Source organism: Berghia stephanieae, chromosome 5 (assembly GCF_034508935.2).
Source record: "Berghia stephanieae isolate SIO BIC M18660-M18661 chromosome 5, UCSD_Bste_1.3, whole genome shotgun sequence".
Lineage (NCBI taxonomy): Eukaryota > Metazoa > Mollusca > Gastropoda > Nudibranchia > Aeolidiidae > Berghia > Berghia stephanieae.
The window spans coordinates 70,607,476-70,634,254 of NC_088364.1; the positions used below are offsets into that span (position 1 = coordinate 70,607,476).

Below are 26,779 nucleotides of genomic sequence, written 5' to 3' on the forward strand. Positions count from 1 at the left end.
GACATTACATTGCAGTATGTATTCATATCATAATAAATATGCAGAGTGTATGAAAATACAAGAGGACACTAGTGCGATTTTTTAAAAAACAAACAAAAAAAATCAAAACTTGAGCATATCTACAGCGCAAATATTGTTTATTTTGTTTTGTTTTTAAGGGATTTATGGCGCTTGCAACACATTTAGGTCATATCAGCGCCAGTAAAATGGAAGAAAATGGGAAAGTAAAAAGTTCTAGAATTACAATTAAATTAACGCACCCAAGGAAAGGTAAGTCAAATGGGAAATGGTTCAAATCAGAAACAGACACTTTCAAAGTACTTAGTTTGAGATCACCTATAAGTCTCGTCCAGACACAAGCACAGGTCCTACTAAGAGGAATACACTCAATTGTTTACAAATCATATATACTTGTGATCAAAAAAAAATATACACATTTAAAATCATCGTTAATTTTTAATCTGTTGGCGTAGGCTAATGATTTTCCACTGAGTTGTTTACCATTAGCCTTTCTGTGTACCGATAGTTGATGTTTTTGTTTTTGCCCTGAAATTCGCTCACCACGTCGCGCATGACATTTTAGCTCCTAAATTCTGGACAGGAGGTGTGTAGATTATTTTTTTTGCCATCCACGTCTTCTTGAAACATTTTCAAGGCAGGAAAACACAATGCAAAACGCCATCCATTATCTACGCAATGTCACGACTTAATTAAGAACAACATGCACGTGCCATTGGTCATCAAGCTGGACAGTCTGTGACCAATGTCGCAAGAATGCTTAATATCACAAGGAGAACTGTATATTCGTTAGTCCCTTACAATTTGTGTCATTTCAAATCGATCCACTAACGTGTGAGCAGTTTTTTATGGTATAAAGGATAAAAAATGGTAATGATAAGAGAAAATAAAGACCTAATGAAAGAAAATGAAAAAAAAAATTATTTTAACAAGGATGCACAATAATATAAAACAACTAGCTCCAATGAGACGAAACCTCTCATAAAATCAATTGTTCACTGTAAATGCTACAATTTTTAAAGTGATACAAATTAATCAGATTTAAGAATCAAAATATAGCAAATTAGCTTTGTAAGCCTTTGTGGATCGGCACCTTGAATACTCTAAATTACTTTTTTAAAAGTGGCTATTCATCAGTACAATGACAAATAGATCCTCGTGCCTATTCTTATATAATAACAAATGAAAGCACTCGAAAAGGGAGTGCAAAACAAATCATAGGAAATTATGTTTTATGAAAAAAATGACAAGTCTACAAAACACAACTTTTAAAAGTGTATAATCATGTATAAATTTATTTTTTTTCATTTTATTCTACCACAGCCATGAGCAAGTGTCTAGATTTCACCTTGTCCTGTCAGTTTACAAATGGAAATTAATAAAATATATAAATTAAACAAATTGAAGTGAAATGTATCCATCAGAGTGACACACAGTATGTATATCAGTCTTCCTTTTTACTATTTTTTGCTTGGTTGAAGAAATCCAATGAATCACACCGTTTTCAATGTCTGAACAATGGTTCTGTGACAATTCTGTCTGACGTGTCATCTATGAGTTAAAGAAGAAATAAACCTCATTCTTGATTCTTGCCAAAAGAGAAGAAAAGTCGTGAATTTACACCTTCTACTTTTCCAGTTCCAAAATGACTTGGAAGTGTGTATATAACCAGTCCTTCAGAGGACAAATAATGAGTAAGTTACACATTGAATCATAAGGTAGCATAACTATTATAGTAGCAGGATGCATAGGCAGATTTTATGAACAACGGGATGTAAAAGAGCAAGGATGGATGGCCTTTATTGATCACCAGCATTTATTTAGACTAGAAAATAAAATGCCATCGCTCTGAAACCATTTACACAAGGTATGTATTCAGTCCTGCAGAAGAGTTGTTTTACACTTCCAATGAAATAGGAACCAGTTTTTTAACATCACACTTTTCTTCCCTATTGAGGGTAAATTAAGCATACTTTAAGCTAATTAGCATTAATCTGTCAATTAAACAAGTAAAATTGAGAAACAAGAAAAAATGCCAAAATGATAAACTCAATTTTTTCACGCAAAATGGCTTCAAAAAGCCAATTAAAACAAAAAAATTGACAATGCTATCTACTTTATTTTGACAAATACTAAGCATTGTCTGTATAAACATATCAGAAGAGAATATCAATATTTTTGAGCTTCATATAACATTATTTCATTGAAGTTAATACATATATGTCGAATATAACAGCTCGGGATATTAATGTTGTAACTTCATAAAACATTTTTTAAATGATGAACACTGTAGATACACGTCACAATTTATTTCATAGACGATTCAATGCATCAGCTTTCACATAGAATAGTAGAAGTTGTAATGTAAAAGCCAACACATTATGGCAAAATATAATTTAAAAAAAAAAAAAAATGCTGTCACAGATAAAAAAAATATATTGCACTGAACTATGGTAAATAATTCTATTTAACCATAAGAGGAACAATAGGCGATCAATCTTAACTCTTTCAGCGCCACTGGCCGCAAAGTATGGCCAGTGTGACCATCCCAATGATGAGTGGCTGCACAGTGAGGCCAGTGTTGTAAGAAGTAAAAAAAAAACAATATGAATGAAGCCGAATTTCTACAAAATTACATATTCTAAATTAGAAACATTACTTCTATATTTAGAACAATCATTTTGCACAATGGGGGTAATTAAATTGTAAGTGGTGGGGAGGGGGGGGGGGGGAGGAGGGAAGTGCTGGTCTTAGTTCATTTCCTTTGTCAACATGGCCATTTCGTGACGAAAGTAACTTGCTTCTGAGCAAGTTTATATTTGATTTCTGGATGTTTTTTTTTTAATGATAGGAGAAAATAATGATAGTGATTGGAATGATGAAATGATATCGATTGGGAAAATGAGCTAAACAATGAATAAGAAAATAGTTCTAACGTTGATCATGTTGAGATTATGATAAAACATTCATTATCTATAGACTCTTAATTGCCCTTCAGTCATTTTGTGATGGAAACGCAAATTTAATCCCAGCGCTGAAAGAGTTAAGACACATCTTGTAAGGTTTTAAAAGGGTTGTTCGTTTTCTGATTATAATATTATAAATGTGACATAATGCCAGTGCTATAAACTTGAATACATAAAAACGGGGAAACAATAAATATATAATAAGGGGGAAAAGGAGAATATTTTGTTTCAGATAAAAGGCAATAAAAATGAAGTTTTGAAAATAACGCTCAAATATAAGTTATCATACTAGAATGTTGTTTGAAAGTCCAGGAGAACTCGTCTATTGTTTTATTATACCTTCAAAACAAATGCATAACATCAAAAGGAGGCGTAGTAATGGTGCTACAGCTTCCAGTTCAAACTATATTCCCAAATTATCCTAATTAGTGAGTGTTTCTTTCCACAATACAATGTAAGAAAAGTCTAAATCACCTTTTCTAAGCTATTATTCCACATGTACTTAATTTTGCAGTTGCGAGTTAGAAAATGCAATTGATACTTCAGTATGGATGTAATGAATAAACAAGCCATCCAAAGACCCATATAAATGAGAAATAAAATCTATTCAATAAATACATTAAGCATTACAAGGTTTGTTTAATTATGACTTTTAAATCTTACTGTTCTCACTCACCAAGAGAGCAGTAATAACAATGTGTATGGTTTCACTAAAGCTCAAGAGACATGCCGTTAAAGGGTCTTCAGAAATTGAAACTCTCTGGGCCCTTGTAATTTTAAAAAGAGTTTGAGGAATGCTTATAATATAAATTTCTGATCAACTCCTAATTTGCTTCCAGGTGAAAGATTTAATTATAATTATAGTGTTTATTTCTGTAGAATGACAACAATCATCCAGAAAAAAATAAATGACGACCTTTTCATTTTGTTTTTAAATCTAAGAATATAAATCATACATATCAGCCAATCGGGGAAAAAAAAGACTGTGAATATGCAGAGAAAAAGAAAAATTTAAGATCACTAGGATACACCAGTCAAAAATAACTTTTTCATTTCAATTTGCCAGATTTTGTTATCAAATGTTACAATAAAAAAAATAAAAAAACTACTGCAGCTTTAAACTACCATAATATATTTCTTTCACACCTGCCTTCGAACCTTATTCACTGAAAAGGACAGAGAACCACTTGAAGGATGAAAACAAATATAGAAAAATAGAGGAGAAACAAGATCCTATAAATACTTACTCTAACATAGCCTTCCATTGCTCAATTTAGATCAATATTATATCCCTATAGCAACAGATAACGTCTTATATTATATAGAGTAAGGAAGGTTAAAAAAAAAAAGGGTCATTCACAAAAACAGCCCGATCTGTTTTCCATAAAATCATATCCATTGTTTAAAGCTTGAGCGTCCTGCGCTGTCAATTTCATTTCCTAAAAAGTAAAACGAAATACAATAAATCAAATCGTGTAACACAGATTGTTCAATCAGTGAATAAAACAAATTTGTATGTACACAATGTGTAGGTATTACAAACACACATATTAATATATCACATCAACTTCCATGGGCAATTTCCCTTGAGAAACAAGAAACAAACTTTTGGAGCATCCTGCAGACCGCACTGTAAAGGTGCCGAGGAAGTGCACATGGCTGGAGCTTTGAAACCAGACTGCTGCAGTGACGAAGATAATCAGTAAGGAAGTTAAGGAATTATGGTTGGAATGTATGTCATTGTACTACTACTACTACAGCATCTACAACTACCACTTCCACTACAACTACTAATACTGCTTCTACAACTATTGCTTCTACTACTACTACAACTTATACTCCACTACTACTTATTATAAGTAGTAGTAGTAGTAGTAGTAGTAGTAGTAGTAGTAATATTTTTGACTACTACTCCACAAATGATACTATCATAACTATTGTGAATAATGCTTAATCAGTAAAAGTAAGTTAAGGAATTATGGTTGGAATGTATATCATTGTACTACTACTACTACAACTACTACTTCCACTACAACTACTAATACTGCTTCTACAACTATTGCTTCTACTACTACTACTAGTACAACTTATACTCCACTACTACTTATTATAAGTAGTAGTAGTAATATTATTGACTACTACTACAATAAATGCTACTATCATAACTATTGATTAAACACTTGCTAAAGCTCTTAAATCAATTCAATCAATCAGCATTCATTCCAATTAACCAGTAGAATTTATATAGCACAGACAGATAGTTCCAATTAAGAAGCTGTTCTAATAAAGCAGCGTTCTAATTGCCAGTTTTTATAGTACTACTACAACTGTTCCTACCAACTACCAATATTAATACTGAAATTAAAACTGTTACTGCGCTACAACTGCTCCCACTACAACAGCTACTACTACTACTACTACTACTACAACTACTACTACTACTACTACTACTACTACAAGTAATTTATACTACTACTACTACTACTACAACCACAACTATTAATACCACTACTACTATGGTTACACACTGCTTATTAAGCCATCAGTCCTCAAAATATCAGTTCAAATGAAGGCGAAGAAGATGAACATAAATTATTTTGAAACAATGGCAAAAGAAAAGAAAAAAAAAAAATTTTAATAAAGGAAAATAAAATAATACATTTTTTTTTAATTGATGAAGGAAAAGAAAAGTCTCGCGGGCAAAATAAAGTAATTGAGGGAAAAAGTGATTTCAACAGCTGTTGAAAAATTCTTCAACACATCAAGAGATTAAACCCAAAACAAACTAGTGAAGTGTCAGCATCTGACAACATTTAAAACAAGAAAAGAAAAGATAAGGCAACAAGTTAACAAATATTATCTGAATCAAAAACAGCACAAGTCGCACAAAGACTAATTGATGCTCTGCATATATTTTTAAAACTCACAACATCAATGAGCCGGAAATACCATACCAAACATAAAAACTAGGTGTGACCTTAAACATTTATAGTCTGAATAATACAGTTTTATGAGAACTGCTCATAAATATGGCTGGCTAAAAACAATAACAATGAGCTGAGTGACATCACTTTTGTTCCTTCTTTAGCTCAATAAAGACAAAGATTAAAGTTTTAGAAACAAACCACAAGACAATCGAAATGATAAGATTCCCCACAAAATCACAGAAAACGATTTGAAAGTATATCAACCCTCAATGAGAAACCTATTAATAATAACATCAAATTTAACAACTACTAACTACAAAAATTAAAAACAAAAACAAACAAAAATAGTGCTTTTATATAGCGTAATATCCACTAAATGTGCTCAAAGCGCCCCTGACCAACAGCAACACAGAGCATGTAGAACGAGACATGATGCCTGTTAGGCGATATTACAATTTTTCCGACAGAGACAAAGCTGTTGACAACCAGGTACTCATTTTACACCTGAGTATGGTGAGAGAATGTGAGTAAAGAGTCTTTTCCAAGGACTAAACCATGCGCCGAGTGAGGCTTGAACCCAGGACCTTCCGATCCGAAAGCGAGTATCATACCACAAGACCACATAGCCGCACATTTTAAAAGTTTCTTAACCAAGACCTTCCATCCCTCGACAAAAAAGTAGGAAAACTGTAATACAGCAGAATCTGTTGGTCATATAGGATTAATTTCCCATAATAACATAGGATACAAAAAAAAGGAACATTATTAAAAAGACTTTGTACAACATGGTGATTCCTGTTGACATCAGACATCTTGTTTGATGGACATCTATACTCCTTCTATACTAGGAATGCCTAGGCGATGGTATCTAAAGATGCCATAGAGGAAGGGAGGTGGGAATCCCCCCCCCCCCCCCCCCCACTTAAACTGCCTTTATTCATCCCAATGAGAAATCTTCCTCCAGGGTCTATTCCAAAGTTTTTAGGTGATGATTTCGACAATAAAACAGCAAATATGCCAACAGTGATCGTGAATTAAAAAGGAGGATAACACCCATTATATCAATGAAAATATTTCTGCAAAGAGCAAAATCTTCTAATTTTTTTAATTTCCTTTAACAAAAACCAAGACTAAATGTTATTTCAATAGATCTCAGTACTGTGAAATACTGTTCCAAAAATGTCAGACTCGTGTGAACTATATCTTTATGAATTCAACATTTGTTATTCACAGGACAGGCCCTAGCATTAGGAAACGGTGTCAAATGAAACAGACTTTATGTTTCTCAAATCAATGAAATAAACTAAATCCATTCAAAGAATGTGGCAAAAGGCCGATTCACACGAACTCAAAACAAACAAAGAAAATACAAACACAAAATTATATATAAAACAAAAACAAACTAAATTTTAAAACACAACTATCCAAAAAACAGACATAGCCATAAACAAAACTTTAAACCCGTTATGATTGCAAAATTTATTTCACCTTCATAACAGAAAAGTTAACAGATCTTGGTAATAAAATTTAAATACTTTTATAAAAATTTAAAGATAAATGACACAACAAACGTATTCATTTACAGAAGGCTGTTCTATTGTGAATCATTTATTTCAATAGAAGTTTAATTGAATTTCAGTGGAGCTAAAAAATATAAATCAACATCACTCACTATTCCGATATCAAACTACTACAGACAATGCCAACTGTGGGATGCCAACATTTAAATAGAAATCCTGAACAAGCCGATGCCGTAAATTTAGTAAAATAAACGAAAAGTAACAATAAGTGAAAAAGGAGGAAAATTTTTGAATGGTTGCTTTAAGCCTCATTTTTACTGCTTTAAATACCAATTTTAGAGCATTTGAGATGATAAAGCTGTCATAGATACTCCAGCTAACTTCAAGAAAGTGTCAAATTAAGAAATTAAGGAGCAGGCACTGGTGTAAGATAAAAAAACTGTCCCAACTATCGGAGGCCTTTGTGGTGTAATGGTAGAACATCTGACTGGTAATGAGAAGGTCTGAGGTTTGATCCCCAGTCGAGGTCGACTGATTTTTTGGGATGGTTTTTTACTTGTATTTTTCTTTGTTGCTTTGTCTGGCACCTTCCATAACACAACTTGTTCAGTTCTTCAAGAAAGTGGGAAACTGCACCCATTTATTCCACCACACATTAATACTCTCACTGCCAGCACATTTGATAGGGGAAAATGTCATTTTTTAAAAATGACATCCCTCCTCTGACTCCAAAATCACGGATTTCCGTGAATCTAAGGTAAACCATCAGCACTGATTCTGTATAATAAACAAAGTTAAATAATGGGGGTTTTTTTTTTGGTTTTTTGTTTTTTTAATACCCCATTGTAAATTTCAGAGAAATTTTTCACCAACTGGAGACAGCACCATATCATGATACGACTTTCTGCGAGACAATTTGATTAGAACCATGTTACTTTGTTATGAACTCAGGGAACAAGTAACAAATTATTTGGCAAAGAAATGGGAAGTTGGAAAGGTGGCTTTCATAGTAAAAAATCTGTTAGAGCACGTTATTATGCAAAGTGGGGGACTTACATGCTGTGCATATAAGTGGAGACCATTGAACTTAAAAATCTAAGAATACAAAGTGCTAATGTTAATCTCTTTTGCGGATGGAGTATTTTTTACGTTTCTTTTTAAACAAATTAAACATAAAAAAATAAAAAGGATATATAAACGACCAGGGTGGCTGACCCCCGTTGATGTACAGGACATAGAGGTATCCGTCTCTTGCCTTGCCCTGGATGGCGTAGTAATATGGAAGAAAGAGGTGTCGTTCAAAGCATCGCCTTTCGTAGAATCTCAAGGCAACGGTATTGGTGGAAAGAACATGAAGGTAGACAGCTTTACAATTGGAATTTTCTTTTGATGTCAAATGGCACAGTAAGCTGTCAAGTAGCAATGAAGCTGATGAAAAGAAAAGCGAAGAAAAAAAAGGTTTTTAAATATATCAAAAAACAAAACAAAGTCACTGACGATGATTCTGTTATATTTATTTTGATTACATTAAATTATGTTATAGCTTTAAAGCTGATTTTCTCAAAATAGAGTTTTTGTACCCAGCTACGGTTAACTAACCATATCTAAGAAACTAGTGAAGGTATTGGCAAAATGTAATGATTGCAGATTGGAAAAACAAAAACTCTTAATTCCATAGGGGGGGGGAGGCAAATGTACAATTTGTCTTCCTGCTAATAATGGAACACCATTGATTTAAATTCTCGACACGTTCCTTTTTTTGGGGGGTTTTTTTTTTTGAAGTGAAATGGGTTGGGACTTTCAATATATATATATATTTTTTTTTTTAATGGAATGATTAGGGATGAATTATCCTCTGAGGAACATCTCATTTTGATGAAAAGTGAATAGTTCTACATTTCTATATTGCTTCATAAAATTGAAACCATTAAAAGACCAAAAAAAAAAAAAAAAACAAATTAAATTTTATTTAAAAAAATAAAAAAAACATAATAACAATGGATATGGTGAAACTTTGAAACCAATAAAAAAAATGCAATCTGAAGGAAGAGGGTTGTAAAAAATGTAAGCAAAAATGGCTAAAATTTGAGATACATCACAAATCCTACATGACTTACCAATTCCATTCTTGCGAAAGTCCCCGACAACACCTAGACTAAGAATGTAGGCAACTTGAGTTGATGGGGGATGACAGCGACCCAACAATTCACCATCCTAGATAATGTAAATAAAATTTTTTAATAATTTAAAAAAATTATTCAATTATAGCACTTGACAAGTCAAAATGGTAATAAAAAGCATTGTTTATATTATACAATACAAATAAATTATAAAATCCAACACTATTTGATCAGAGTAGTGCGTGTATTAGTGTAAGCAATATAGTCAAAGTTAAAATAAACTTTGCACCATGATTTGGCTCACAATAAGTATAAAAAAGACAGAATCTATTGTAAATGCCCCTAAAGTGTCAGCTGTGCAACCCCAAGGGATGAATAAGTACACAATTAAGCCAAAAAAAGATGAAGATTGAGAAAAAAAGAGGTACATACAATCTTAGTACACAATAAAATACACTTTTAAAAAAGTCGAGATAAAAAAGAGGAAAGGATATCAATTGATTGATGAAAAATATATGTCCAAAATAATTGAGAGACCAATTCCTATAATGCTCAGAGAGAGGAAAAAAACAAGAACTTCAAGTACACATAACATAGATAAGCATTGAATATCAAGTGCAGAACAACTGTTGTATACTATGACCACTACTCATCTGCCAGATCTCTGTATAATTTTCACTTAGGTTAATCTTACTGGCTGACTTCAGCCATTACTTGATTGCGAATGTCATCAGCATTGTGTAATGTAAATGTCGCTGCTCGAAGCTTGAAGAAATAAATAGCAATGTGAAATTGAATGTAAGCTTCAATTTAATAAATGAAAACAGATAAAATGAACGTTTCGGGTTTCCCCTTTATCAACGTCCATTTTATCTGTTTTCGTATATTAAATGGAAGCTTACATTCAATTTCACATTGTTATTTATATCAGCATTGTGTATAAACATACAAAAGCCCAAAAAGCATACAATTCCACTTTTTGCTACTATACATTTGTTAGCTCTGATCACATATTGAACCTCCATGCCCACTTTACATAACAATCTACTACTCTCATGTAACAGAATTTTTGCTACTTAAAGCATGTCTCTAACATATACAGTCATGTCTCTTATTAAAGAGCTAACAAATATGGATAACGCCATTGGATCTGCACAAAATAAAACTGATGAAACTTACATATTTACAGCAAAAACAATGATTTTTGAAGATGCAGATATCTGAGGGCCTTGTATTGTGATTCATAATTAGCAGGCCTCTGTATTGAGTTTCACTTGAGCTTTAGTTAACTTGACTTCATGTTGGCCACCAGTTCTTTGCACACTGACTCATCCAGATGATCTTTCTTATAAAAGTACTCCTGGGAGGTCTTTCCTTCTGCTTTCAGATGATATCATACATAATGAACTGAGGGTATTATTATCCATTTTTGATGACTTAAGAGGAGACAATATTAGTCATAATACTGAATGTGTGTTGTGTGTGTCTCTTTATTTGAGCTCCATGGAAACATGAGAAAAGGGACGCTGACATCTGATAAATGTAAGGAACTCTTTCCCTTGAAGAAAGATGGTCCCCACCACATATTCCCACCATCACAAGAAGGCAAACTCTCCAGATTGCAGTTATCTTAGTTCTCTAGCTTGATTACCTTGGTTTCTCAAGGCATTTCAATGAAAAGGTATTGCACGTGGTGTGAGGGTGAAGGAATGCAAGCACTTCAATAACTTGTTTCCCAGTGGCATCTTCTCTTGAAGTGACTTAGTACAGACCACATAGCAAACTTGGATATGTCCATGAAATTACCTAATGGGATGACTTGAAGGTGACTTTCTTATTAAATTATATTAGTTTCCTCGCCAACAAACACTGAGTCATTCTTAATCATCAATTCTCACGTTGGAGAGACCTGACCTTTCTTCTTGGCATTCTGCAGTGCCTCTAAAGTTAACAACTCAGAATAGCAGAGGACTTTAAATATCCGAAATCCACTAAACAGCAGAAATTTGAGACCACTGTTGCAAACATTTATGCCATTAAAATACGACCATTGAATCAAGTCCAATATCATTTTGTGTGCAACCAATGTTTAATTTAACTCCATTTAATGAATCTGAACAAAATTTTGAAATAAAACTTATCACTGGGATAGAAAAAAAAGTGTTAATTTGTAAATCTTTTTTATTTTCTTTCAACACATCTATTTCGAAAACACAGATGTGTTATAACAAAAATGCACAATCAAATATCACAAATACACACAATCAAACAGTAAAACGTAAATCTTTTTATTTTCTTTCAACACATCTATTTCGAAAACACAGATGTGTTATAACAAAAATGCACAATCAAACATCACAAATACACACAATCAAACAGTAAAACAAAACAATCATAATGACACTAATGAACTGGCCAGAGAAGTACAACAAGAACAGAAAAAGAAGAGAAAAAAAAAAAAAGTCCAATAATCAAATTTCTCACCTCTTTATTCAACTTGCTCTGTGGTTTGATTTCAGCAACAACTAAACCAACAATTCGGGCATTGTGAGTTGCAGCCAAAGAGTAAAACCTGGATGTGGATGTGATCTCCTCATACCAAGAGTCTGGGTATCTAAAATAAGAAGGTACAACGCCATAATATCGTTCCAGTGTACAAACCCTATAAAGCGCAATGGCAAACAAATATGCTTGCTCCCATTACATAATTATCAAAAGGAGTCTTAATGTATGAAAAATTTGATCACCAAAAATAAGAACTTTCTATTTTACAATTAAGAAATATCTTATGAATATCCTGTTTTAAAAAACATGTATAATTGTCAAAAGTCAGTTTCTTGAGATTTCATCTCTAGTCACTGTGTTGAACGACTTTCAATGATTATAGTTTCTGCTGTATAACAAATTTTGTTTACTAATGTGAATAGAATAAGACCTTTTATTTCACTTCAAGTTGCATCAATTCTAATAATACTATTTATATCTTGAGACGAAGGAGCTTCGGTGACCTCCTTCTTGAAAAAGCTGCTGAGGTGTGAAGTGATGGGTGTAAAAAAACCTGGGAAAAGCCGAAATTTAGCATCCCAGATCAGATTATCTGAATTAGACTGAATGTCAACACTGAAGTAAATTATCACAGTTTATTATCACTTTAGTTACATTTTAATCAATTTAAAAATAATACTAAATAGTACTACTACGCAAATGTGAAAGAAAAAAATATAAAATTCATTCCTAATGCTCACACCAAGTTTACACTAGATTCATTATTTTATTCACTGGGATTACACTGAGTAATGATAATCAGACAAATAATATTGAGCAATATTTATTTACAAGTATAAATATTCATACTTTTCATATTATCTGACGGAATCTCCAAAATACTCACTCAATTGGAAACCACTCCCTGCAAAGTTTTTTCACCTCCTCTATGTCAGATGGATTCAAAAACCGCAATTGAATCTCTTGAAGAATGCTCAGTGACAAAGGAGCTGCACTCCCCATGGCATCAAATTCATTTATGTTATCTGATTCAAAATCAACGTCTTTCACTTATCTTCACTCCTCCAAAGCTTTCTTTAAAGGTGCTGGGTCCAGGAACAATTAATTTGGGAATGGCATTGTTTGTTGAAAATGATGCTCGTTGTAACATTTTCCTCATAACAAAATTTTAGTGAAAACTAGAACAACAGTCGACCAAATTCCTTGACAGCTGAAAACATGTTTCTGAAAAAAAAAAAAAAATTTGTTCAAGATGGTAAATAGAGTAATAACACTAAATGTGACTTCCCATTTCATAACAGTATTATATCAGAATGAGTGAAGCAGATGTCATAAAGTGATTTAAAACTTGAACATTCATATAGTGCAGTATCCACTAAAAGTGTTCAAAGCACTTTACAAGGGGTCCCAAGCCAACAGCAACACTGAGCATTATAAGAAGAGACATGATCCTATTAGGGATATCACAATTTTTCTGACATAAACAGCACTGTTAACAACCAGGTACTCTACTTACACCTGAGTATGGTGAGTCCTTTCCCAAGGACTCAATTATGTGACGCTCAGAGTGGGACTCGAACCCTGGACCTTCCGATCTGAAGGTGAGTGGCATACCACTATGTCACATAGCCGATATCTAATAAAATATGTAAACTAAACCCACACTTCATAATCATTAGGACTATTAATTTAATTTTTAACAACTAAACCAGCCAACATTTTATACTATTTAGAGGCGATGGTCAAAAATAAGAAGTAGTCCTTTAGAGACATTCAGCCCATGGAGCCGGAGTTTTCCCAGTTTCTATAGCGTGAAACGGACAATAGCAATTGCTTGCTATCCCTTGAATAGGACGCTAGTCAATCACAAAGTACTTTCCGCCAAATCTAACAGACTCAGTTACGCATTCACTGCTGGGTGGACAGGGGGGGTCCGAAAAATTCTCGACTGCACCCAGGATCGATCTCAGTCCCTTTGCTTGTGAAGCAAATGCTTTACCAACAGAGCTATCGGGGACCCACAAATATGAGTCATATGTTTATTAATCTGAGTGTCATCGGCATAACAATGGCCAGTGTAGAAGATTGTGTGAACGAATGATATCCCCAAATTATGCATGCCTATGACAAGCTAATATTTCTTGGAATACAGTAACAACAATGGGGTGTAAGTTGCAATTTTGTCCACCCTGTTGAGACCAAAAATAAATTTTAAAATTTGGGAGGCCTTCCGAAAGCTCCTACATCCCCAGTATTCTTGTTCTAGTAGGGGGTTTGGGAGGGGGGAGACTTTTTTTTAAAAATAAAAGTTTACCCCCTCCCAAACCCCCTACTAGAGCATTATATAAAACAAGAATACTGGGGATGTAGGAGCTTTCAGAAGGCCTCCCAAAAATTTGATTCTTAATGGCTTGTTTAAAGCACTCATGATGTATGTGTATTGTGTGTAATAATGTCTAGTTTATAATCAAGCAGAGTTTCAAAATAACGTCTGTGAATAATCACCGGGGATTAAAAACAGACAGGTTGTGAATTATCACAGCATTTTTTGTTTATGGATTGGTTCTCAATGATTTAAGATTCATTTTCTTTTGAACAGAAATCCCTTATCTATTGTTGTTGTTTAGGTTTAAACCAGTGCCAATCAAATACTTTATTTTTGTAATGTGTAAGGCCGATAATTTGCTATTTGTTAGGTATTATGTCATGCGGCTATGTTGTCTTGTGGTATGACACTCGCTTTCAGATCAGAAGGTCATGGAATTCAGCCTCACTCGGTGTATAGTTGAGTCCTTGGAAAAGGCTCTTTGCTCACATTCTCTCACTGTACTAAGGTGTAAAACTAGTACCTGGCCGTTAACAGTACAGCGTTGTCTCTGTCGGAAAAAAATTGTATGATCGCCTAACAGCAGGCATCTTGTCTCGTTCTACATGTTACGTGTTGCTGTTGGTAAGGCACCCTTTGTAAAGTACTTTGAGCACATTTAGTGGATATTGCGCTATAAAAAGGAAGTGTCAATTGCCAAGGAGTGAGTCCTTGGTAGTTGACGGTTCATCAATTGCCAAGGAGTCAAATTGGAACTCTTCAGCCGCATGTGGTGATTTCAGTCGGGCCTCAATCAGCTGCATGTGGTGATTTCAGCCTCGATTTGCGCGCATACGAATCTCGAACCCCGTCACTTTCTTTTCTTCCATTCGCCATTCACTCATATTGTCAATCGTTGTGGAAAGGATCAAGTCCACACTTGTTGGCATTTGTTTTTAATTTTTATGTCTTTTCACGAATTCCAAGATGATTTAAAATAATATCAAACAAAAATTACTGTTGATTTCGCATTCAGCGGGGACAAAAAAACAGAAGGACGAGGTGGCAAATCCCTGCCAAGATGTCCTAGATTAAAAAAGAAAAGTAAGATTTCCTTTATTTTAAAGGAAATATACTGCACATCGTCTTAATACGGAATAATTAACGTAAAACATTTGTGCAACAAGATCAATCCGTGGCATTAATAGTAAATAGTTGATGATCTACCAACTGGCAAGGTCCGTAACAAAAAGAGGAAATATGAGAGAGAGAGAGAGAGGGGGGGGGGGGATGACAGAGAAATACATACACAGAGAAAAAAATGGCAGAGAGGGAAAAGAGAAAATGATAGAGAGAGAGAGTGTGTGTGTAATAGAGGAAAAAAAAAAGAGAAAACGACACAGAGAGAGAAAGAAGAGTAAACGAGAGTATTAATTAATATTAATATTAATACATAACATCACTCTGTGGCAATGCATCACTTCGTGACACTAAAGGTACTCCGTGGCAGTTAAAAGTACACATGCGTAGTTGATGAACTGACACGGTCCTTGGCAATTGACGCTACCCTATAAAAAAGCTCAAGTTTGAGTAGTTGAGGCAAAAATTTTATTAGGAGTATATGTCATAATAATAATAATAATAATAAATTCCAATGCCAATGAAATTTGAAAATAAAAACAAAAAAAAACAACTTCACAATAGAGAGTATGTGACTATGACTATGACTATGACAGAGATAGAGTGTAGAGATAGAGAACTGAAGGAAGATGTATCAATAGGTATGGGAAGGTTTTGTGTTACTGTTTTGTTCTAGACCACTAGTTTTGTTATTATGAATGTTATGATTATGGATTATGATTATGATTATGGACTCGTGTCTCGATCGAGCTGTTGTGAGTGCGAGTAATCTTCATCATGAAGTTCATGTTTATGGTCGTTCGCCGTACTGAACTGTACTGTCTACCACGGAGATTGATAAATCATACTTTATCATAAAGCATCTACATTTGGGTCAAATTCGATTACCGTGAACGTCGAGAAAAGAGAGGTTTACTAGAATCCCTATTATTATTGTCATTATTTAGGCACTTTGATAACTCCAGTCCAGTGGCCGCCGATAGGCTCACTGTAAGGTGAAACTCGTTTTTTGGAACTTTATTTTTGACCCTTTACCGTGTTGGTCACCATGGCGTTATTTGTGAACCTATGTGACTAATTTTGATATCATTATAAAGGGCACAAAACAAGCTTTCTAACGGTGTATTTCATTCTCAATTCCTGATTGTATTTCTCAGAAAACTTATGTAATAAAAATTTATACATTTTTGAATTATAAGAACTTTTTAAATTATGGATACATTTTAATTATACTTCATACATCGATAGACAATTAATTGAAGAGCATCTCTGCCAAATTTCATCAAAATTGATACACTCGCTCATTATTTTATTTTTCCCGCCACCAACCCCACTTTTTAGGACAAAAACCTCATATTTTTTCCCATTTTCATTTATCATTAATTTTTTCCATACTTTCCATACATGAAAATGATTTATATGAAAATAAAGCTTATTTTCTGACCTTTAAAATGATATCTAACACTTGCCATTTATTTTTTAATTGAAACAAAATTACTGAAAACAATAAGTGGGCCATGTTGACTGCAAGACTCAAAATTTCCCGATCGCCGCGAGATGCTGGTTTTGAGGCAGCAGTGAGATCACAGATTCTCTCTGTAAAGTTGACAACAAATTTCAGTAGAAAAATATAAATAACTCTGGAACCGTAGGTCGTAGAGAAACAAATAAGGTATCAAATTTTATGTTTTTTCAAGTCCCATCCCCCTGACTGAGTCAAATCAAGATATTTTGAGTTTGAAAATTTTATCAAAGTGCCTACATTATTATTGTTTACTTCAATTCTTCAATGATTCCATTCAAATTCAATCGTCAATCAATCAACCAAAATAAAAATAAATCTCAAGCCAGGACTTTCTACATCAACTTAACGAAGTAGCAAGTAACCAAAGATCACTTCTGGGTATGAAATAAGGATCATAAATGCAAGTAAGTTACAGCATTCGATATAAAATCTTACCAACTAAAGTTAAATTGAACATGTCTGACTTTGATTTGATCAAAATCGGATACAATGATCTAGACGTCTATCTTAGATTGTTGATGTTTTTCTTTATTCATTTCTGATGGCAAAATTCCTACTTTTTATTCATTTCCGGAAGTCCTGAAAGAAATGAAAGTGCGTATGCAGTCCTCTATATGAAGAACTTATACATTGAGTGTATCCTCTCATGCCTCTGGGGTTTTGAAAATTAAATGTGCTATTTTTAAATGTCAGGGGTTACAAAGAGTGTTCAGCAATCTATCTTCATAACATCACAATAATATAAATGATGAGGATGATAACACAATATATAACTCTTTGTATCTTGCTGTTTGTTGCTTTTGGGGGGGTTTTTTTGCTAAAAATATGATGGATAAATCGCAGACAATTCAATTGGATGACGTGGTTGTTGGATTTTAACATTTAAAAATGCCAGATTTTGCTCATAGACAAAATCTATATTATGACAGTAGTTTAGTGTAAAAAAATATTGTGAAAAAGATAATGATGTAATAAATCTTTGATATTTAAATTTCAATACTCGTATAAATAATTTTGTTAATCGATACAACAGAATGTTTGGAATTATTTACAGAAGTTTTGATGGTCTTGACAGTGATAGATTTATCTTTATTTGCTAATTTATGTCTCGAGTTTGCAATCATTTCGGAGCCCAACATAAATCGTCTATATAACTTAAGAATGTTCAATGATAAGCGAGTAAAATGCTTTAAGAAACTTATTTTTGGCCATACGAAGAAAGATAGTAAGCATATTGTTTATTGTATTTTTTCAGACACAAAAACTTTAAAATTTTTATGGGATGGAACGGTCTTATAAATACATTCAATTGACTGTTGTTTCAATTCAAGGTCAATATATGAAACTAAGATTAATTATTTATTGGTGGAACTTTCGTCCCACGCATACACAAATTGACCTGGAAATCACCAGATGGAAAAACAGAAAGTCAGATAGACCATATAATTATCAACAGAAAATGGAAGAGCAGCTTAAACGATGTCAGAATCAGACGATTGGCAGACATTGGAAGTGACCACCATCTTGTCACAGCCAAAATCTCTACTAAATTGATGAAAACAAAAATAGCAAAACAGAAGAAGAAGCGTTTCAACACCAATAAATTGAAAATCCCAGATATCCAAAATAATTTCAATATCTCAGTAAGAAACAAATTCAGTGCAATACAAGATATTACAAACATGACAATCCAAGATTTCAACCACATCATGCAGGAAAGTGCCACTGAACACTTAGGACACAATAAATCCAATACAGAGAATTGGATATCAGCAAGGTCATGGGAGCTCATTAACCAAAGAAAATCGATCAAACTAAACCTCTTGAACGCTAAATCCCCCGACTGAAAGAAAGGCTATCCAGTGAATACTCATTGAAGGATAAAGAAGTGAAAAAATCCACAAGGAAAGACAAAAGAGATTTTGCAGAAAATTTAGCAACTGAAGCAGAAAATGCAGCTGTAAGACAAGACGCACAAACTCTATACAAAATCACAAAAAAGCTCTCAGGAAACAGAAGTTATGGTAAAGAGAAACCATTACAATCCCAAGATGGTAGTGTCATCACAGACGAAAAGGGGAAAATTGAAAGATGGAGAGGATATTTCGCAAACCTTCTGAACAGACCAGACCCATCTTCTTACACAGATATCCCAGAAGCAGAAATGGACGTAATCTTGGTCCAATCACTGAGCATGAGGTGCACGAGGCAATACAACAACAACAAAATGGCAAGGCCCCAGGTATTGACAAAATCAGTGCGGAAATGCTTAAATCGAACTTGCAAGAAATGTCCAAAATTCTCAGTAAATTGTTCACCAACATTTGGGAAAAGGAAGAAATACCAGAGGATTGGCAGAAAGGCATCATCCATAAAATAGCCAAGAAAGGAGACCTGGGAAATTGTGCTAACTGGCGTGGAATCACACTCCTGTCCGTAACGAGCAAAATTTTTAATAGAATCCTTCTGAAAAGAATCTCACTTCACATTGAAAACATTCTTAGAAAAGAGCAGGCAGGGTTCAGAAAAGGGAAGTCATGTAGTGACCACATATTTACCCTGAGACAAATCCTGGAGCAAAGCATTGAATGGAACAGCACCCTCTACACCATTTTTGTCGATTTTGAAAAAGCCTTTGACAGCTTACACAGAGAGTCCCTGTGGAAAATACTCCGCCATTACGGTATACCGATGAAGATAGTCAACTTAATAAAAGCAATGTACTGCAACTACCAATGCCAAGTGATCTGTGGTAACAATTTAACAGACAGCTTTAATGTAACAATTGGTGTAAAACAAGGCTGCATACTCTCCCCGCTTCTGTTTATCCTGGCTCTAGACTGGCTCGTGAAAAATACTTAGGACACTTAGATGGTAAGAAGAAATGCATTCGCTGGACACTGACATCCTTTCTGGAAGATATAGACTACGCAGATGATATCGCGTTAGTTTCCAGTACACACACAGACGCCTCAGAGAAACTAAACGTACTACACAAGAACGCCTCGAAAATTGGACTGAAAATAAATTTCGATAAGACTGTGTACATTAGGGTGAACCCAAAACATGGCAGTGAAATTAGGATAGATGAACATATAATTGAAGAGGTAACAGAGTTCTCCTACCTCGGATCCAAAATAACAGACGACGGAAATGCAGAACACGATATCAAGCACAGAATTCAAAAGGCAAACCAGGCTTTCGGCATGCTGAAAAACTTTTGGAAATCAAAGCAAATAATGAGAAAGACAAAGCTGAAAATATACAAGAGCAATGTTTTAAGTGTACTGCTTTATGGAAGTGAAAGCTGGAAAATGACATCCTCCTTAATATAGAAACTAGAAGCCTTTCAGAACAAGTGTTTAGAAAGAATTTTTCATTTATTACAAAAATTTATTACTACAAAAATAAAAACAGTGGATCTATTAAAGAAAGCTGACTGCACTAGCATTGAAAGCAAAAATAAAAAGAAGAAGATGACGTTGGCTGGGTCATGTGGCCAGAATGGAAAAAGGGTCACTTCCAGGGCACTCACACCGGGCAGATTCACCCGCTCGCCACAGCCGAGTGTGTAGGCCATTGCTTTGCACGGCCCACACGCAGCTACACATCAAATTTACAAGCATGGATCATCGTAATCCCGGCATTGTGTTAGATTCAACTGCATTATTTAATTATGGTCTGTGTGTTGGGGTTGGGGGCGGGGGGGGGGGGGGGTTCTATAAGAGAGTGCACAATGTCTTTGTATTTACTTTCGCAACGTATTATGTTAAGAATATCAAGTCTTCAAAGAGAAGTAAAGTAAAAGAGAGGTGAGTAATATAGATAGATGGAAGAGATCGAGGCAGACGTACAGACACGCACACATACACGCGCGCACAGATAGACAGACAAAGAAAGAAAGAAAGAAAGAAAGAAAGAGAGAGAGAGAGAGAGAGAGAGAGAGAGAGAGAGAGAGAGAGAGAGAGAGAGAGAGAGAGAGGGGTCATTTTCAAGCAGATTGACTATAAAGAATACAAATCAAAACATACTTTCTCGTTGTCTTCGACATAATCGTATTACTGTAATTAGACAAGAATCAATACAAATTACTTATTACAGAGGATGTACTAATAAAAAAACATTAAATCAACTAAATGGGGGGGGGGGGGGGGGAGGAGGAGGAATTGACGATGATGATGATAACAATGCTCAAGATTATTTTGGAATGCTGAATAAGGCAATTGATGGATTAACCGATGAAATGAAATGATTGATATGAGTTTTATTTAAGTCATACATAAAGGTCAAATATGTCAAAGCATGCCACCCCCCCCCCTCTCTCTCTCTCTCTCTCTCTCTCTCTCTCTCTCTCTCTCTCTCACTTTCCCTCTCTTCGAGTGTGTGAATGTGTGTGTGTGTGTGTGTGTGTGTGTGTGTGCGTGGGGGGAGGGGGGGGGGTTGAAAAAGAGGACTAAAAAGAAGTAGAAAGACAGAAAGAAAAGGGAGTTTAAAAAAATGAAGTGATGATAGAAACCAGGGTTCATATGGTGCTATTAAGGGAGCAAATTTTGATTTATAAATGGCATATGGCCGCATATTTAACATGTACTTACTCATTGTGACTGAGAGGACAGCTTGACAATTTTTCTCTTTATGTGTTCTGTGGATTCCTTTATGTTCTCCTTGCTAAACCTTTTCATGAATATGTTGCATAACCTCATGAGTGGATCGTTAGAAACATCAACATTCAAGTGGAACATTGCTGGAAATTGTTTCACAATATTTACAAATCTCACTCTGCATAGTTGCTCAGGTGTTTTGATGAAGTAAATATATGCCAGTAGTGTCAGATTATAACAATCCACAGCTGGATACTGCAGGTTTCCTCTGTCAAGTGTTTCCAAGTAAGACGTCACCTCCCCATCAAACTCATCTTTCACACCACGTAAATGCTCATACTTAAAAGCAACATATCCAGCAATATAGAATAAAGACAACTTTTCGTCATGACTTATAGTGTGAACAATGGTTGCCATCTCATCAACTAGTATAAGTACGGCGTCTGTCAAACGTCTGTTGCAAATGCCACATTGGTGCCCATCATCATTACAAAAATTAATCTGCTCGCAATAGCGGAGCATCATTTTGGCTCTGTCCAGGTTGTGAGTTTGCAATACTTCACGAGTTGTTACATAAAAATTGCAACCAGCAGCCATTCGAAAATGGCCAAAATGGTTTTCTAAGTCCTCTTGTTGGTAAAATCCAAGACAGACATAGTCATGTTTGAATGGACCAGTGTCATTTAACAAATAACTACAAAGGTCGCGCAAACAACCACAAGTCCACGATAAGGCATTGGCTGTGTCTTTGGTCAAGGATTTTATTCTGGGTCCTCTCGGGGGTTGAGGCAGATATTCGTTGGATACCCACTTTCCTAACAGAGAGAAGGCATCGTTCTGATCGGAGCCATTATCTACGATGAGTGAATGAACGTCTTGTTGGCGTTTAGCATGCCGAATACTTTTACAATTTAATACCTTCCACAAAGAAACAACTTTATCAATAAATAAAGCCGTAGACAACCAGGATTCATTTTTAGACTCCGATGTTTTCAGAGCTGCACTGGTTGCTTCACTAAAAACATTCAAAACAAGTCCCACTTTTTGCTTTTCGATGCTTGAAGGGTACACCGATGACTTGGTTAATTTTGAAAGCTTTACAATACCTTTCGATTCGTGATTGTAAAACTCCACGAGGTCGCCCCAACAAGCAGTTCTCGTTCCGCCAGAATCCGAAAATTCAAAACGCTTCAATTTTTCAGTCACCCAGTTGTTTCTGATGTTTTTAAGTAAATGCACAGAGTCATACATTAGAAATATTGTTTTGTCATTGTCGACTGGTGATTTTACTTTCCAGGGTTTTTCATGTGAGTGGGGAGTGAATTTCCTAAAACAGCATTGATTGACTCTGTTGTTGTCACATATGATGCTAATAACATTAGCACCACAAGAACTAAGTTGTAATAAAACAGTTTTAATGCATTCAAACTGAAAATCCGCAGTCAAAGCATGGCATGGAATTAATCTAGCTAAAAAACGTTTGTGAGTAAATAAGCATTTCACCATGATGCATAATAGTGTATTTGCTAGTTTGTCTTTTTGATCAGCTGCATAGCCAAACAACACACCACCTATTTGGAAATAAATATAATAATTAAAAAATAAAGACATTAATTAGATCTATTACAGTAAGACTCGATTTTACTGACCAAAATGTTTAATTTCAGGCAAGGTTGTCTATTGAATTAATGCTAAGTCAATTTTGTTCTCTTCATTACACAAATGTGTAATTCTAATGTCAGGCATAATATGTTGATTATGACAATAAATTTCAGTAAACGTTGAGAGAATATTTTATTTAAAAGGGTCAAAGTTTATCTCAGTTTCTGTGGCGTTAATTGGACTGCAGTAATTGTTTGCAATCCTCATGATAGGCCGCTCGGATATCCAGAGTACTTTCCACTATATCTTATTAAAACACAGCGACCCAATCGCAGTTTAGCTCGACCACAGGATCCTCAATGTAACAAAATGTGAATGTAAACTTATTTTTGACAATGGTAATTTGAAGACGATGCCGCTTATTTTATGTTATGTTATGTTATGTAATTAGATCACTTTACAATTCCTGTGTATTCCGAAATAAGTTATGACTTGTTTTTTTAACATTATTCTCTCAACCTTTACTGAACGTTATTGTCATAACCAATATTGCACGTAATTATTTTAGATTATTTTTGTTAAAGATTTAATACCTGAGTATGAGAGAGAAGCTTTGACGTATATTTCATCAATTATCAAAACACATCCTCTGCCTCTTTCGACCTGATTTTCAAAAAATGCTTTGAACAACGTATCATTGTCAAGGTTTTTTGCTGTCCTAGTTATTCTCTATGAACACCATGTTCAAAAAACATCCAAGAAGACTATTTACGTGGACATCGCCAGATGGAAGAACAAAAAACCAAATTGATTACATCATGATTGAAAAAAGATGGAACACCATAATTCAAGACGTCACGACCAAACCAAAAGCAGACTGTGACACAGACCACGAACTTTTGATATCAAAACTGAAACTGAAGCTTAAAATGAAGAAAAAAATTACAAGACCTATTAGATACGAAGTTGACAGTATCAATGAAGAATTTGCGATTGAAGTAAAGAATCGTTTCCAACTGCTACTTCAAGATATCGAGGAAAAGGAACCGGATGAGATCGCAAATGAGACAAGGAAAATATACTTGGAATCCGCTGAAAAACACCTTCCTAAAAAACGGGGCAAAAAACAACCATGGATGAGTGAAAATACACTAAACAAAATCAAAGAGAGGAAAGACGCAAAGACGACTCATGGCACTCATAGCAATGTATACAAAGAGATAGCTAAGGAAGTGAAAAAGCTGTGCAGAACGGATAAGAAAGAATATCTCATGAGAAAATGCAGAAAAATAGAAGACCTTCAGAGAGAAAACAAGACCAGGGAAATGTATGATGAAATAAAAACCATCACAAAAAGTTTTCAATCACGAATAGGGGTGATAAAAGATGAGCAAGGTAAACCCCTCACAGAAGCAGAAGACATAGCAACATAGGTGGAAAAGATATTGTGAAGATATGTACACAGAAGACCAAATAAACGAAATCCAACCTTTGCAAAACAACATGCAAAATGAAAACGAAGAATCTAGCTTACCACCTCTAAAATCTGAAATAGAATGGGCAATTAAATCACTTAAAGATGGGAAAAGTCCAGGTTGTGACAACATTCAAGCTGAGATGATAAAAGCAAGCGAAGATGAAGGAGTTGAAGTATATCTAAGACTTTGTACGAAAATTTGGGAGAAAGAAATTTGGCCCTCAGATTGGAGGAGAGCAATTTTTATACCATTGCCTAAGAAAGGAGACTTACAACTATGCTCCAACTACCGAACAATATCACTCATCAGTCATGCAAGCAAAATCCTTCTAAAAATTATCATGAACAGGATTGAACGTAAACTGGAAGAAGAAGTCAGTAACACCCAGGCAGGTTTTAGAAAAAACAGAGGGACAAGAGACCACATATTCAATTTGCGTCAAATTATTCAGAAGCATCGAGAAGTAAATTCTGGCCTCCACACTTGTTTTATAGACTATTCGAAAGCTTTTGATTGTGTTAATCATGAGAAACTATGGGAAACTCTCCTGGAGATGAACTTTGATCCTAGAATTAGAAACCTGATAAGATCCCTCTATGAGAACCAACAATCAGCGGTACAACTAGAAAGCGGAACAACAGAATGGTTCAAAGTTACAAAAGGAGTAAGACAGGGATGTATTCTATCACCCCATTTGTTCAGCATTTACACTGAAAGTATAATGCGAGATGTGGAAAACGATGTCAGGAGAAGTAATTACAACGAACCTAAAATGCAAGGTCTACCCATAAAAGATCTGAGGTACGCAGACGACACTGCACTATTGTCCACAACACCGGGGGGACTAGAGAATCTAATAACATCTGTAAAGGAACATAGCGAGACCAAAGGCCTTAAGCTGAATATAAAGAAGACCAAAATCATGAATACTGACAAATGCAAAACAGATGCCATCATAAAAATCAATGGAGAAGAAATAGAAAGAGTAAAGAATTTTGAATATCTTGGAGCCAGGATTGAGTACAACGGGAAATCGGCCCCAGAGATCAGGAGGAGACTAGCAATGGCAAGATCAAAGCTAGAAAAGATGAATAATATCTGGAAAGGGCAGTGCATTCAAACAAAAATCAAAATCCTCAAAAGTGTTGTTTTCCCAACTGCAACATATGGATGCGAAGCATGGACTATCAGCAAAGCAGAGAGCACAAAGATCACAGCTTTTGAAATGGCATGCTACAGAAAAATACTCAGAATATCATGGACTGAAAAACAAACAAACAAAGAAGTCCTGAGAAGGATCGGAATAAAATCACCAATTCTTCTTCAAACTGTAAAGAAATTGAAACTAAACTATTTTGGCCACACGACTCGCCACGAATCATTAGAAAAGCACATTCTGCAGACAAGGGTAGACGGCAAGAGAGGAAGAGGTAGACCAACAAGAAGCTGGGAACAGGATATATGTGAATGGCTGGGAATGACAGCAACTCAAGCAAGTAGACTGGCGGAAAACCGTAATCTGTTTCGCAAGAAAGTTCGGGAAGCAACGTCCTACGCAGGATCAGCTGACTAGATGATGAGTTATTCTCTGAAGAGTTGTGACAGAAGGGAGCTGTAGAACCCCTCTTAATTTTTGATACAATGACCGCGAAATTGTGTACCAAGAAAACGCTTGGCAGAAATCATCAACATCATAAATCCTGTTGTTTTTTGGTGAATTCAATAACTCAATTTGTCGCTTAACATAAGAGAATTTTTTGTCTTCTTTATCACTATCTGATGGTGCAAATATATAGCGAACTAACTCATTCAATTGAGTCCAGTCTGTCAACGTATCCTTATTCAACGCAGCATTATATATACGTCTAACTTCTTGATAGGCTTCATACTTCACCGCGATAATACGGTCACCATCAACGATTATTGTGAAATACACAGTACACTCATGAATTGGTCCATTCCTTTTTTTCACTCAAATAAACAAAAGAGGTGTCATCTTTACCCCATGCCAGCGTACCTCCCCGTTCTCTAAACAATTCCTCAACATCACATTTAAAAGTGTCAGATTTAAA

At 34.9% G+C, this 26,779-nt stretch overlaps 2 protein-coding genes across 3 annotated transcripts; one reads left to right on the forward strand and one right to left on the reverse strand.

Moving 5' to 3' along the window:
- Positions 1-1,283: 1,283 nt before the first annotated feature.
- On the reverse strand, positions 1,284-17,606 carry LOC144973530 (N-alpha-acetyltransferase 60-like). 2 transcript variants are annotated; one of them, XR_013645569.1, is made up of 7 exons: positions 17,462-17,595; positions 12,943-13,280; positions 12,036-12,165; positions 9,549-9,645; positions 8,625-8,859; positions 3,071-4,686; positions 1,284-2,516 (listed from the first exon to the last, which is right to left on the reverse strand). XR_013645569.1 is itself a non-coding variant. In XM_078916065.1 (6 exons), the coding sequence occupies exons 2-6, from the start codon at positions 13,056-13,058 to the stop codon at positions 4,548-4,550; spliced, it is 717 nt and encodes a 238-aa protein (XP_078772191.1). In that variant the 5' UTR covers positions 13,059-13,280; positions 17,462-17,606; the 3' UTR covers positions 1,284-4,547. The 2 variants fall into 2 exon arrangements, 1 of the variants encoding a protein (XP_078772191.1); XM_078916065.1 differs by having other exon boundaries at positions 1,284-4,686; positions 17,462-17,606.
- A 6,354-nt stretch (positions 17,607-23,960) lies between these two features.
- Positions 23,961-24,662, forward strand: LOC144974010 (uncharacterized). Its single transcript, XM_078916898.1, has one exon. The coding sequence runs from the start codon at positions 23,961-23,963 to the stop codon at positions 24,660-24,662; it is 702 nt and encodes a 233-aa protein (XP_078773024.1).
- Positions 24,663-26,779: the final 2,117 nt, after the last annotated feature.